The following is a 15,830-nucleotide window of genomic DNA, read 5'->3' on the forward strand; positions in this document are numbered from 1 at the left end:
CATCATCATCACGTGATGAGTCAGCGCTTAGAGATGATCATCCTCTGTTGTGAATGGGACCCGAGTCGCATAAACCCAGGTTACCCGTTCACACTGCATCATGAGCAGGATTGAACATGCGTTCAACCCTTCTTGTGGCCAGGGTTGAAATGCCAGGTCACCTGACCTGGCTTATTTTAACCTGGCCCTTCACACTACACAGTAACCCGGGTTATTGGAGCAAGTGTAAAAGGGGTATAACGGTGCATCTTGGTAAAACAATGTTGCACTGCAGGTGGGGCAGATTTAAAATGTGCAGAGATTTAGATTTGGGAGGGGTGTGTCCAAACTCATCTAAATTGCAGTGTAAAATAAAGCGGTTTAGAACTTATGGGCTACATGCAAAGGCAACCATTACCATGCATGCATGCATGCAAAAAAAAAAGTTAAATACATATATATATAATTTCATCGTAAGTATTCTAAACAGTTCTACATTTCTTAAGAACTTTATTACTTCGATAGGATTTATCTCATGATTCTCTTCTATCCTCACTAAATTATGTTGAAAGACTATGCAAATATTATATAGCAATTAAAAGCACAACTCCAGCAAATGAATTGCCTAGGTTTTCAACTAATTAGTTTGTGGAATTTTTTGTGTTCCATTTTAAACAATAGTTGGCAGCAACTAAATACATGTATAGTGTATTCCAAGGAGAACAATGATATCTACTTTTATTTATATTTCCAGTCGAGGACCTAATCTAATATTTAATTAACTCTTTTAAACACCTATATTCCAGCATAATAAATCCACTTCCAAAACTGATATCTCCAATAAAAATCAACTAACACAGGGCCAAATTTAATTCAACGTGATGAATAGCAGCAGCTATTCAATACACAGCGCTGTTTTCCTGGTCGGGAAATAACCTGGGTGTTTACTCGTGAGAACCGGCATTCTCCGACTTAAATGCAGGCCGCGTGGCTCAACAAAAAGTGAGGGGAAGGGTACATATTAACAAAAGTTGCACCTTGGGATAACCATTTTGAATGAATGGCCTCTATCTCACACTTGTTTTCATAAAAGCCTGTTCTTTGCCAAGTCTGACATTTTGAGGTACATTTCTTCTCCCATGTAAATCATTTGTGCCTTTACGAGAAATAGTATTACTGATATTTTATTTCTTTTCAGTAAAGCAACTGTGGTTATTGTCATACATTTTGCTGAAGAAATATGCATAACAAAATTAAAAGCTACTTCTGCTTGCATGGAGTTGTGTGATTTTTCCATAGTGTAGATAGGAAACTCCTAAATTCTTCATGTGTCACATCTGTATCCACTTTAGGAGCGGTTTCACAGCAAAAGTAAAACTGACATTTATTTCTTCTTTATAAAAAGAAAAAGAAATCCAACAGGAATTAAGTATAGTGGCAAATAATAGCACACAACTAGATTAGTAGTTCTCAGGAGCCTGTTCTGGTGACTGCTTTCTAGATGTAACCACTAGATGATCTCCTACTGTTTTAAAGCAGCAGTGCACTGACCTCTTTCATTTATTTGAAAATTGAAGGTAGAAAATGTTTTCTTCAATAAATAAAATAAAAACTCTTACAGGTTGGCTTCAGGGTACCTCATGGCAAGTTCTGCCCCCAGTACATGAATGTATGTGTCCCACTTTTGGTATTCTTGAACCAATGTTTTCAAGTAGGACCATCCCATTAGCAGAAGGGCCTTGGAAGTGGCACCTAGCTTACCATATTTGCAAATGTAGGCAACTTTAGTCTTCTGTTGGTAGCAGCTCAGTGCGGGTTGGGTATAGAAATGTCACCTCGATTAGAATATCGACAAAATGTTCCTACAGAGAATTACCTGGTTTGGCAGGTCTGGTGGTTCCTTTAGTGTCTTCTGTGGCAGGTGGTCAGCAGATGATGACTTTCAGCATCCAGCAGTAAGTAACGCCACTAAGCCTCATCCTAGCCCTGACCCTTCCCCTATTGCCTAACCCCGACTGTCAGCACTCTGAAAATAGCACTTTACGTCGACAATTGTGAACTAAATTCTGCAGCTGACATTTCAACAATGCCTGACGTCCGGCGTTCATACATACCGACTCCTTAGGGCAATTCTTAAGTAATGGTGTTGCAAGGAAGTAGGTGGGAAAAACACAATACTAGAGGTGCCCTCAGTGTCAGTAATTTCTGCAGCACAATTCAGAGTGGAGGAAGGATAAATGGCAGATTAATGAAGCTTTGGGTACTCATATAAATATTTGAACACAGGGCCAACGCGTCATTTCAATGCTCTGGATTTGCAACTTATTGTATGCAAAGTCATATTGAATCTTCCAGTGTTGTGATTGATCTTACTACACTATGGGGTCAATTCTATTATGTGGGAAGGGTGCAAGTTGCCATTGCAGTGGCGTTAAAACGCCAGCAACGGACTGGCACCTCGAACCCTTCGTGGCCCGCTCTGAGCCAGAATTCGCTGAATTTTGCTCAAAGCACTATGGGTCTGCCAGCAAAATTCAGCGAATCCGGGTTGCCGTAAAGTACAACCATTGCCACCATGACTCGCTCTGGCGAGATCATCGCGGCTAATAGGATCGAGCCCTAAAAGCACCTTCCCGGTGTCATTTGTATGCTTTAACATGAATTTATGTTTAATGTTTTGCAACACCACATATGTACTAAACCTAAAAATCAACACAAAAATCAACCACCCCCCCCCTCCCCCCCAAAGGAAAAAAATATATGTATAGTATATTAAGAACACAAACCCTGATGTGGGTTGCACACCTGTCCGACCAAGTGACCACTTTGGTAAGCATACACACTTACCAATCGGTCGCTCGGTATGTCTGGCCAGACATCACAACTGGATGATGTCTGTCGGTGCAGCTGTGATGTCAGTGTCGACGAATCCTGTGGCCAGTGTACGGGGCTGTTGGTGGGTCGCCCATACACACATGCAGATGCACTAAAACTAGGGATGAGCGGGTTCGGTTCCCTGAGAACTGAACCCACCCGAACTTCGGGGATCCGGGGCGATCCGAGCCCAAGCTCGGATCTGCCTGTCTGCCCTGGATCCCCCTCCCGAGGCAAAACCTCGAGATCTGCTGTCGGATCTTGAGGTTTTGCCTCGAGCGGCCATTTAAAAAAAATGCCTTTGCCTTTAATGGGCAAAGTGCTGATTGGCTGACAGAGCCATCTGTCACGGCTCTCAGCCAATCAGCATTATGGTGCTCATTTGCATGTAGCACGGACTCGTGAGATCAGTGCTACATGCATTTGTGTGATTGACAGTGACACAGAGCACAGATGGGTCAGTGAGACCCGTCTCTGCTGCTGTGTATTTCAATGACACAGATGCACGCACGGACCAGGAGATCCGTGCTACTTGCATCTGTGTCATTGACACAGAGCACTGACGGGTCCGTGAGACCCGTCTGTGCTGCTGTGGTAAAAAAAAAAAAAAAAACCTGTGTAAAAAAAGAAAAAAATGGCGTGCACCCCCCTAAAAAAGAGCAACCAGCATTAGTGACCCAGTGCTGGGTGTGCTTAAATACAGGGGACAAACGACGTAGGGGTCCCCTGTACTTAAGCACAACCAGCACCGGGCTAGTCAGAACCAGCGCTGGTTGCCTAAATACGGGTGACAAACGACATAGGGGTCCCCTGTATTCTGCACAACCAGCTCTGGGCTCTGATCTGGTCCTGGTTCAAAAATACAGGGGAAAAAAATGAGTAGGGTTCCCCTGTATGTTCCAGAACCAGCACTGGACTTTTTCTAGCGGGGGGCTGATGCCACAGCCAGGGGAGCCCTTTCACCGGGCCCCCCAGCTGCAGCATCAGACTTATACTGTCACAGTGTGTGTCCTGTGGTTTTTTTTAACATTTTTTTACAGGTGAACTACAGGTACTAGTGGGCCCTTAATGCCCTGCATACTGGTACTTGTGGTTCTCCAAGTACCAGCATGCGGGGCAGGCTTGCTGGGACTTGCAGTTCTACTTGTAAAGACAATGTTTGATATTCTTTATTTACACCACACCACACCACACTATCAACCCGCCAGGAGCTATCAGCCTGGGCCTGGGGTGCCCTGGAGAGGGTGACCCCTTTATTGGGGGGGTCCCCAGCTCTCCAGGGATCCTCGGCCTGGGCTGATTAGCAGCCAGGGCTGATGCTGCGGCTGGGGGGTCCGGTGAAAGGGCTCCCCTGGCTGTGGCATCAGTCCCCCGCTAGAAAAAGTCCAGTGCTGGTTCTGTAACATACAGGGGAACCCTACTCATTTTTTTCCCCTGTATTTCCAGAACCAGGACCGGATCAGAGCCCAGAGCTGGTTGCGCAGAATACGGGGGACCCCTACGTCGTTTGTCCCCCGTATTTTGGCAACCAGCGCTGGTTCTGACTAGCCCGATGCTGGTTGTGCTTAAGTACAGGGGACCCCTACGTCGTTTGTCCCCTGTGTTTAAGCACACCCAGCACTGGTTGCTCTTTCTTTTTTTTGGGGGGGGGGGGGGGGGGGGGCATGCCATTTTTTTTTTACACAAGTTTTTTTTTTTTTTTTTTACCACAGCACGGACCTGTCATTGCTCTGTGCCAATACCACAGATGCATGTAGCACGGATCTCCTGGGTCCGTGCTACATGCAAATGGGTACCATAACGCTGATTGGCTTCCTGTCTGCCACTGCAGTGCCACTCCTAGATGGGCCATGTGTTTGTGCCGCCCACTTGTGTCGCTTAGCATAGTCATCCAGCTACCTCGGTGCAACCTTTTGGCCTAAAAACAATATTGTGAGGTGAGAGGTGTTCAGAATAGAGTGGAAATGAGTGGAAATTAATGTTATTGGGGTTATTAATAGCGTAGGAACAAAAAAAGGCCCATTTTATGTGATTTTTGCGTTTTTTTTAATTTTTTAAGAAAAAATCCAGATCCAAAACACAAAACCCAGAACCCAAAACACGGAAGGGTGGTTTTGGCAAAACCAATCCAGATCCAAAACACGAAGAATGATCCAGATCCAAAACACGAAAAGTGGCTGGTGCACACCCCTAACTAAAACGAGTATATCTGCAAGAAGTACCACATCTGCAGTGCTGCACAACCAACACAATATATCTGAGAACAACATAACAGATATATTGTGTGTACACACGAGCCGATGCACTGAATGATATATTGTTTGTTGGTTGTACGGACGATATAGTGTACAGTACAGTGTGTACCCTGCGTAGGAGTAAGCTTAGGCTAATCGGTACAACTGTAGAGACTATTTAAATGTAATTTATTAATAGTCACTTATTAACTTCCTGGAACACAAAAACTATACCCAAGTATAATCAATCATTGATACAAGGTAAATCATTACTTTTTGAGACTGAAATACAAATACAGTGTTTACTATCAATGAGAAATACAACCTGTGTACACAAAATCATGACTTCAGAGGTCAGTGTGTTAAAATATGTGCAAAACCAAATATAGTGCATGTAGTTAATGGATTACCTAAAATGTATCTTTGGCAAGCACAGAGCTGTAACCACCATAAACTGTCCATTGCAACCTACTGTACAGTAGATGGAATAGATTTTCTTTCTTTAATGAAAAATAAAAAATAACCATCTCCCCACAATAATGTAGTTTTCATATAAAGTAAAATGATCACTAGGGCAAGGACCAAAGAAAAAATAATAGGTTGCCAATTTATTTAGACTGCATTTAGATTATATTTTTACATTGCTGGAAGGAGCAGTGTATTTGTAGCACCTTCATGTTTTACCTATACTCCTTTCACCTCCATAATACTTATTTATAAAGCTTCTAAAAGTTTTCTTTAGAAAATACCAAAAACAATTATAGAAAATGAGGCCTGTCTGGTTTTCTCAATATGGGAAATATAACATTTGCCTGAAAGTAGTCTACCAGCCCTGTGTGGAATTTGTATGTTCTCCCTGTTGCTTGTGTGGGTTTCCTCCGGGTACTCCGGTTTCTTCCCACACTCCAAAAATATACCTGTAGGTTAATTGGGTCCCAACAAAATGAACCATAGTGTGTAATACCTCTTTTCCACCAAAAACCCAGGTCCGACCTGGGTTTTTGGACATGGTTCCAACCCTGGTCCGACCCATTTATACTGCACCTTTCATCTGGGTTACTCCCAGGTCAGCCCTGTTCACACTGAACTCAGGTCTGCCCTGCTAAACCTGTGAGGTCATTAAAAGTGGGAGGTGACTGCTCCACAGCCACCAATCAGCTCATTTTAGGCATGATCCAGGTCAGATAACCCGGGTTGCACCATTTACACTGCACCATTACCCGGGTCCATCCTGGGTCCAACCCTGGTAGCTACCTGGGTTGGATTGCAGGGTCACTTGACCCAGGTTATTTTTCAGGGACTATTTACACTAAGCTGCGACCCGGGTAGACCCAGCAAAAACCCAGGTTTTTGCTCTGGTGTAAAAGGGGTATAACTGTGTGAGCATGTGGTAGGTAACATAGATTGAAAAAACAAGGGAAAGAGTGAAACACATATTATGAATAATTAGTATTAAAAGTTAAGTTTTATATAAATACGCTATTTATCAACGAATGCCCCCCAAAAATGAGAGTTTTTTTCTCATATTCTGTCAGGGAACATAGATTGTAAGCTCCACTGTGGAGGGACTCATGTGAATGGACAAATATTCTGTGTGAAGCACTGTGGAATATGTATGCGCTATATAAATAACTGGTAATAAATAAATAAAATAAATAATTTTGAGAACCATTCCCATATTTCTGCAAACCTATGGAGTGCTACCAAACAATACCCTATATACTGTATTATTCTGTACAAGTCCTTAACTTCTTGACTTGTACTATTACCTATATTATATAATCAAGTTGCAGACAATAATAATAAAGATACCTTATTGAAACACAACTCTTGAAATCCCCAAGTAAATCATTAAGTTAGAGATATTTAATAAGATACCTTCGGAATAGAAAAATATTTCCATTAATTACTAGATGGAACGTGGTCATCAGTGCGGCTCCCTGAAGTATATGGATTTAGTCATCTGTATTTTTAATTCATGAATCACATAATCACGTGGATGAGGGGCCTGTGTGCTGCCAGGCAGCAGTGTAACACAGATTTCTCCTATATTCTCACATAGGAGTCAAAGTGGCGTGTCAGTGTCACCCAGTGCTCCTGACCTGAGGGGATTCCGGGGGATTGGGGACAGCAGCCCCCTCCCCAGTCTGCTGCAGACCCCCTGCCCTCTAATCCCAGCGGCGACGGACTTTGTTGTTGTACCATGACTTTGCCTTGTTATGGTCTGGAGTTGGCTTCCGGTGGGGGCAGGGAGAGCACAGGCTACTGCCATAGCGTGACGTCACCAAGCCGCTCTCTGATGACAGCGCCGCATAGAGGGCAGATGTCACACACGCAGCGGCAGATACACGCGTTTCCCTATATACAGTAACACGTATGATGTGATCCATAAAGTAGAGGACCATAGGTAACATTATAAGGATCATCACACTCCCCCCACCTCGTGAAGCGCACACAGCGCACCCTCCCCGCCAAGTCTACCCCCTCCGCCGCTCCTGCGCTCTCTGCTGTTTGCATAGAGATTACGTCAACCCACCTCTATTCTCCCCGCAACACGCTGACGTCAGAATGGTGCGATCTCCCAATTGGACCCTTACTATAACCCCGCCCCTTTGACGCCATTTCCTTCCACTTGTCTTATAAGAGTGCGCACTAGGCTGGCGGAGAGCACTTTGCCTCCGGGAAGTGGCTGCCGAGGGTCTATGTGAATGTGAACGGCCTCCTCCTGCCCGAGGGATGATAAGCAGGGAGCAGCACTTGTACACACCCCGGGCTCCCCGCCTCTCTCCGGACATGTCACGGGCTTCGTCTCGTTTCTAATAAAAACACGTAAAAGAAAAGTCCTGATAAGAAAGTGAAAAATAGAAACAAAAAAAAATCGCAAAATAAGAAAACAGAAACCAGCAGCAGCAGCCGGTGACAGTCGGTGGCAGCCTCCATGCATACCCACTACACCCGGGCCAACATGCAGCCGGAGATCATCGCCGCCGTGGGCTTCTTATCAAAGTTCCTGCGGACCAAGGGGCTGATGAATGACCGGGAGCTGCAGACGTTCAACCAGTCCCTGCAGGAGCTGCTGGCAGGTAAGAGCGGCCGCGGCCGTGTGATGGGTACCCGGCGGTGTGTGAGGTGTATAGCGGGCCGGGTTACTGTCAGGGGACCGGTGTATGTGCCAGTACTGGGTACGGTGCTTGCCGAGCCTTTGTTGTACAGTGAGAGGCCGTGCTGCTGCCCCCAGTGGTTGGAAAGTACAGACAGCTACGTCTTTCCTGCCACTAGTGATCTGCCCGGGCACATCTCCCCCTCCCCCCAATGTATATACAGGGTAATCACACCCGCCCACCCGCTGTGTGTGTACCTGTGTGTGCGGTATGGGCGCAGTGTCACACTTCCCATCTGCCTTGTACGTGACCAATGTCATCAGCACTCTCTCTGCCTCCTCTCTGGGTGTCTGTACTCTATAGTGCTCATAGCTCCCTCCCAGATGGTACATTGTTCACAAACAGACAATGAGCACATTCATTATTAGCATGTATGTGGCCTTTTTAGCATAAAAATAAATTTCCTACATTGAAGTCCTGTGGCTGCGCCTCTCTGAAAAATACTAGTTGCAAGTTAAAATGAAACAGACACCCTATGAAGAGAGCAGTTGGGTAATTGTTGGGCAAATGTGGTCACACCTGCACTTTATATTCTTACAGAAAGGTATATGTTGCCTGGAACTGCACAACTTAATTCCTTAAATTACCATGTAACTGTGCCATAACTAATGGAAATGTATCACAATTCTTTCATCAAGGCTACTGAAGATGACCAGTGCACAATAGAATAGCTATATAGATCAATACACCTTGTTTCTGGATTTTGTTAAAGTAGGTACAGAACAGATGTTTAAATTGGAAGTTATAAATAAATGACGATGTCCTCTGTTTGTGAAAATAAGTTGATATTAAAAATTTTGCACAGCTCAAATTTTCGTATATTCGCTTTAGGTATAAACAATGTCATATTTTTGACTGCTTTACACAGTTTTCTTAGATCTTAATTTTAACATGCATAAACAGCCATACTTTTGTTTAGTTAAAATAGACAACAAACTTCGTTTAACAACAAAAATCACCTTACAAATATTATGGTCTGATTTTTATTTCTTTAATTTGGATAATATTTATGTTGCCATAGGATAATTTTTATTTTATTTTTTTTTTGTAAGTGTACATAAATAAGTTACTTTTCCATTGTAGAACATTACAGACATCATTGGTTTCCAGAAAAGCCTTGCAAAGGTTCTGCCTACCGGTGTATTCGGATTAACCACAAAATGGATCCTTTGATTGGGCAAGCAGCTGACCGTATTGGCCTAAGCGGCCAAGAAATGTTCAAACTTCTGCCAAGTGAACTCACCTTGTGGATTGATCCTTATGAAGTGTCTTATCGCATTGGGGAGGATGGTTCTATATGTGTGCTGTATGAAGCTGTACCATTAGGTGGCTGTAGCCAAAATAGCAGCACTCTTGTTGAGAGCAGAATCAGCTGCAAAGATGAACTTCTCATCGGTCGAACAAGCCCCTCCAAAAACTACAACATGATGACTGTATCTGGCTAAGATATGGTCAATGGCTGGATCATCTTGTAACAGATGGAAGAATATTGTCTTTAATTTGGGAGGGCTCCTATGGGGAAGGATTGTGAAGTTTAAAATGTCACAGCTGTGAAGATTGGGCACAAAATAGAAGTAGACCTTACTGAAGTGAAAGTGCCATGGTTTGGACAGTACCTTTTTAGTAATTTAATAGCCTGTATGTAAAGGGCAATAATAGATTTTATAGAAACTGAATTAGTCTGTAATTTTCACTAGTCCTTTGGTTAGTGGTTACACCTGTATTAGAGTAAATATGCATACTGCATATTTATCTACCCACAGCATTGGGCTGCCTTCATCAGTTAGCACCTAAATTGTCAGTGTGTGCTGACTGTTTACTATAGAGATCAATGACCCCAATGATTTGATCAGGTCATGTGTTCCCTTTGCAGGGAACAAAGCCTGATAGAACTAGATGAGATACATACACTATGACCTTGTACCCACTGGCATTAATTTCATGCCTTTTCAGCAACAATATAATTTGTATAAACTGTTCCCAAAATGGAACCTATTATTTCTTAATGCCACCATACACACTGGAGGATTTTCTAGTGTTCTGTTTGCATTGCTTTCCTCCCCAAGTGAGTATTCCTTTGTGTTTAGCATTGGAAAATCCTAGCACTGCCCTCATTATTGGTAAGATAAAAAAGTCATGTGTTTCTTATTTTTACTAGGGATAAATTGATACCAGTGTGTACTTGGCCTTAATCTTTGAACCCAAAGCTTTTGTTTTTGTAGGACTATTTCTCTCTGCAGTATGGCGGAGTACAACTTGCACTACTAATGTTTTTAATGTTACTATTTCTGGCAGCTCCGCAGCAAACTGATGAGTTTGGAATATGACACTTACTGGAATCGTATATGGCAGACATAACTTGCACTGAAAATAGGTATAGTTGTATATAGTATGGAGAATATTCCTAGTCTGCCAAAATATACTTGAGAATCCTTCATATTGTGACATAAACTTGAAAATAAATACATTCTTCTGCTTTAGCAGCAGGCTTTGAAAATACATAAATAAAGACACTGTCTGAACTATGGCGTTCTCACCAGCCAGCTTATCTGTACATTTCCTAGCTTGTAGTTTTCTAATACGAAGTAAACTTCTTATTTTTAGAAAGTGGAGTTCTGCTTTGTAATTTCTTGTACTTAATTGGGTAAAAGTCTTTTCCACAAACCACCATCTATTTTGTGAAGTTTTAGTCTTTTATTTGATAAATTATGAACTGCTGTAAATTTGTACAGTTCATGTATATTGATTGTGACAAAGATGTACAGATTTCTATTTTAAATGAGAGATTTTTCTTCTCTATAATAAATTGTTTCTTATCTTGGCATTTTAAACAGTCTGGTCTGTTTATATAGGTTTGCACATTGTTTATTTCAGGATACAGAAGAATCTGGTGGGGGGCAGTGCTTACAATGTAAAGTCATGACAATCTACAAATTATCGGATCCTTCATGTAAACTTCTGGAATTTATCTGGATATACCTACCAGTTTTGGAACCAAACACTGGATTTAGGCTAGAGTAAAATATGTACATGGTTTTCCTTTAATTGTCTTCATGACATGGAAATAAATTCAGAGTTGTATTGCAAGGGAACACACTATACAGTAATCTCAGGAGAATACAACCATTCTAAGGAATTTAATTATGAAGTTAGGATATAAATTCAATTATGTCCCGCCAACCTATAAATTCCCTAAAGTTTTTTTCTGACACTACTGTGCAAATGCCATGGTGCATTTAATCCTGGAAATATATATAGCAAAGTGTTAACTTTGCAATAAATGCTTGGTTACATGTAAGCAATGCAGGGTGAATTGCACAGTTGGATAACGTCATGGATAGGCTGCTTCCATATCATGTATTTGACATGTCCTGGTGGACAAAACTTACCTGGAACATAGGTTATTCTTCCGTACGCCTGATTCAAAGGTATGTCTATTTCTCACTTATGCTGCCCCTGGAACAGATGTAATATGATATAAATACTAATATAAAACTTACATATCTTGCCTAAATGTATAGAAATTATAGAATTTTGCTCCTAATTGTTATCCTAACAATATTCTGCTCACTATTTTTTCTCCACAAGAGTGTGTGTGTGGAGATATATATACATATATATATATATTCTCACAAATGTCAAATCTGATCTAAATTAAAATATTAATCATACGGCTGACAACTAAAGGAAGATAATCATTGTAGGCCTGTTTACGTAAGTGGTGTTTCATGAAATAGCACCACAAATTAGTTCCTCACGTGGCTGCTATACTGGCAAAACAAGAGTCATGATCTTGGCAGTTCATAATTCACATACGTTGCACAACAAATCCTTATTTTTTTATTGTCTATTAAATTATATAGTAGTTACGTTGGACACAACCTTTGATGAAGGACCACTAAACCAAAGATCAGCAGCCTTATATAAGATAACTAGTGTTAACCTGCAGCTTCGCTCGTGTGGATGTCTGTTATTGCTCAGCTGAACTAATTTTACAAAGACAGTAGTGGCATCTAGTATTGTGATGTATATTTTATATTGTAGACATTGATCACAAAATGTCTTTGTAACAATATTTGCAGCTTTCCTTCAGGGATTAACGCAAAAAGACACGAGCAGCCCATCGGTGTGCCATCTACTGGATTGACATGTATACTGCAACCTCATGAGTCAAGTTAAGCTGCCTGATTAGTGCTTAATATATAGTTGGATTTTCCTGCAAAATAGATTTGGAGATATATATCTATGTATTTCTATATGTATACATATATAGCTGTTTGCATTCGTGGTGTGCAATATATGTATATATTGTGTATATTTATATACATCTAGTCATCTTTGGCTTGAGGATCCTGCACCCTCCAAGCGTCAAGGGTCTGATTTTTTTCTTTATTGCTCCTCTCCCTGATGTCACCTTGAGATAATATCAGTTTCTTTCTAGGTGACTGAGCTATACAATATTGAAAACGCAATCCAATGCAGGAGAATTGTCTACCTTCCCTGGGGTGCGGGGGGGTTACCCGAAAAATCGGGAGCCTCCTGCAGGTCTCGGGAGGGTAGGCAAGTATGGGGTAAGGATGACAGGTCAAAAGTTGTTATATAGTCTTTACCTGTAGATGTTATTCAGATTCTTTTCTGAAGATGTTGTTTAGGATCTGCTTCAGTAATTGTTATCCAAAGTTACATAAGTAAATCAGGAACTACTCAGAGTATCAATGTAGGACAAAATGGCACCTCAAAATGGCTGCCAGCAGATGGGGCATCCTTTATATAGGACTGTGACCTGCATTGTGACATCACAATGTATTCATGCAGGCAGCAGTTAGAAATGGATAAAGCTCTGGTCTCTACCTGACACACTTTTAGGATCAACAGTCTGTGAAAAGTGTGTACCCATCTTAAGTAATGCAGCGTCACATCCCACTGATTATGTGTGATCCTGAGACAAACAATAAAAAAAGGCTCCATAGTTCATATAGTCCCAAGGAGTAAATTTGTCAAAACAAATTTCTATGTACAGACACAACCATTACAACTTTATTATAAGTATAGATGGCTTGCACACTTCATTTCTAATTTTTTGTCTCCTCTGTTCTGCTTTGACAACTGAAGAGATTGATAACTTCATAATGTAAACAAGGTATTGTCACACAACAAGCTCAGATAGGGAAAATAGCTCTTAAATGGTATGTTCATGAACTTATCTGCTATATAGTCTAGATTTCTACAGTTGTAGCTGTAGTAACATAGGTTACTGTACCAAACTTTACAGTTGCCACCTTAATTCCTGTACCAGGCATTGAGCAAGCCAAACTAGCAACAAGTACAAATGTCTACAAAGTACAAATGGGTCATTTTTATTGTAGAACTTTTTAGTTAATATTTATTGTTACAGTAAAATCAGTATCTTTCATTTTTTTGGTTTTGTACACTTTTACTTAAAAGCTGTTAATTGCATTATGCCACTAAAAAGAGCCAACTTTAGTGGCTGTGAACAGTTATAGGGTAGCCTTTTATTCTGCCTTATATTCACCTGTAGGTGAACACTGTCTGGATAGTGTTGTTAGTAAATGGATCCCTAGCAGGACTGCACAATCAATGCTCACTGCATTGGCTTCTGATGCTATATTCGAGGGGTAGGCAACCTGTGGTACTCCTGCTGCTGTGGGAATACACATCCCAGCCTGGTTTGCCACAGTTTTAGGAAAGCAGTTAGTTGCAATTGTCATCACAACAGGGACTGCTGTAAAACATATAAGTAATCTCTTTGCAGACTTGTTGGATATTAAGACACAGGATTGGGATGGCCAATAAGATGGAAATTTAAACAGCATTTATTTGTAATGATTATAAGAAAACAACAATAAATAATAAACAGACAATAATTGAGAAGACCCCTTAGTTCTTATTTTAATTCACAATTTGTATTTATATATTTTTCTTCACTTTTTGGTTCACTTTATTTCACTTGCTTGAGCACATACATTTAGTCATTTTAATAGATATAAATAAAAGTACAATTTTAAGCTTTTGTATGTGCACCAATACAGACCTTTTTCCAACTTCTTTGGAAACTGTGCTTGCCACAGTTTTAGCATGCTCTAACAGGGCCTGTGACAGGGCATGCTGGGATGTGTAGTTCCACAGCACCTGGAGTGCCCAGTGTTTGCCTACCCATTTTGAATTTAATGTAGTATTTTACATCCATGCTGTCTTTCTCCTTCGGAAGAATGCAGTGAAATCAACCTGCTACATGATGCTCTACAACCACCAATAACTACCTATAGCAGTGGTTCCCGAGGGGTGCCTCGGGACACTTGCAGGGGTGCCTCAGGTTGTTGGTCCAGCACCAAGTCAAATTATTATGGTCAATGTAAAGTAAATATGTAGACAAGCAGAAGCCCAAACCTGTCCACAACCGCATAACTGAGCCTAAGAATAACAGGTCAGCACAATATACTTCACTTTACTACTTCACTACATTTTTTTCTGAATTTCTCAATGACAAGCTTTTGGCTTAGGGGTGTCGTGAAAACAATGCCGATACTCTAGGGTGCCGTGATTTAAAAAAGTTTAGGAACCACTGACCTATAGTATTGGTTTTACTGATGGAGAATACATTATTTTAAGATACATTTCCTTTTAATGTGTTAATTAGAATTAAAAGACTCCATACTGTTTTGTGAAACAATGCTGTGTTATCAGATGCTGGAGCAGTAGGAGCTTTCTGCATTTGTAATGGAAAAGCTGTCACTAGAGTTCTAGAAGAGTAGCTGATTAATGGAAATGCCTATAACTACTATAATTGAGCCTTGCATATATACTTCATGACTCAAATCGAATAGTAGCTGCTATTCGTATTAGATTCATTCTGCATAAGATTTATTTGAACTGCTATGGAAAAAGTTAAAAATATATACATTCATGGCCCTATAAATTCTCAGTACAAATACACAGTTGTTATCCCTTTATTAAGAAAATGTATGCTATTTGGTTTTGCACCTCCTGTTTTCTATATGGGTTTAAAGGTGAGCAGCAGAGGTATGCATAAGAGCAGTGTGGTAGTATTGTTGTCTTAGGGGGGAACCAGGGGAGTAAGAATGTTTTATGAGAGATAAGTAAAACAGCGAGCACCACCCAATTCTCTAAGGCATGGGTGGAGTTCTCTTAGCTGCAGTTATTACAATGCTGCTTTAATTCATGCACAACATCTTTGCCAAAATAAAAAGTTTCCAGATCTTTCCTTACCCTGTGATCTACTGCAGGTACTTTGTCTCCTCTGAGTGGAAAAACAAATTGATAAGTGATAACAGTCGTGAATTTCCACACACAACAGTATTGCATAAGTCTGACCAACATGACCTATCTACAATGCTTGTTTATCTTTGCATAAACTTGCCCAGTTCTGCAAGTACATATTTAGAGAGACCTCATCTTGCGATTAATCACGCACTCCAGCTGTTGTCAGTTTAATGACTTGTACTCAAATTGATGTCTTGTTCTATATAACATTCTAATTCTTTTAAGATTGTGTGGTATTTACAGTATGTTCAGAAATAGCTATAGGTTCAGTTGCTAATAC

At 41.0% G+C, this 15,830-nt stretch overlaps 1 protein-coding gene across 1 annotated transcript; it reads left to right on the plus strand.

Moving 5' to 3' along the window:
• The first annotated feature begins 7,732 nt into the window (after nucleotides 1–7,732).
• Nucleotides 7,733–11,079, plus strand: BTG1 (BTG anti-proliferation factor 1). The gene is made up of 2 exons (XM_088454438.1): nucleotides 7,733–8,170; nucleotides 9,332–11,079. Exons 1-2 carry the CDS (start codon nucleotides 8,026–8,028, stop codon nucleotides 9,691–9,693), a joined length of 507 nt encoding a protein of 168 aa, XP_088310564.1. The 5' UTR covers nucleotides 7,733–8,025; the 3' UTR covers nucleotides 9,694–11,079.
• The last annotated feature ends 4,751 nt before the right edge of the window (nucleotides 11,080–15,830 follow it).

The sequence above is a fragment of the Taudactylus pleione genome, unplaced genomic scaffold (assembly GCF_031769625.1).
Source record: "Taudactylus pleione unplaced genomic scaffold, aTauple2 ptg000040l, whole genome shotgun sequence".
Lineage (NCBI taxonomy): Eukaryota > Metazoa > Chordata > Amphibia > Anura > Myobatrachidae > Taudactylus > Taudactylus pleione.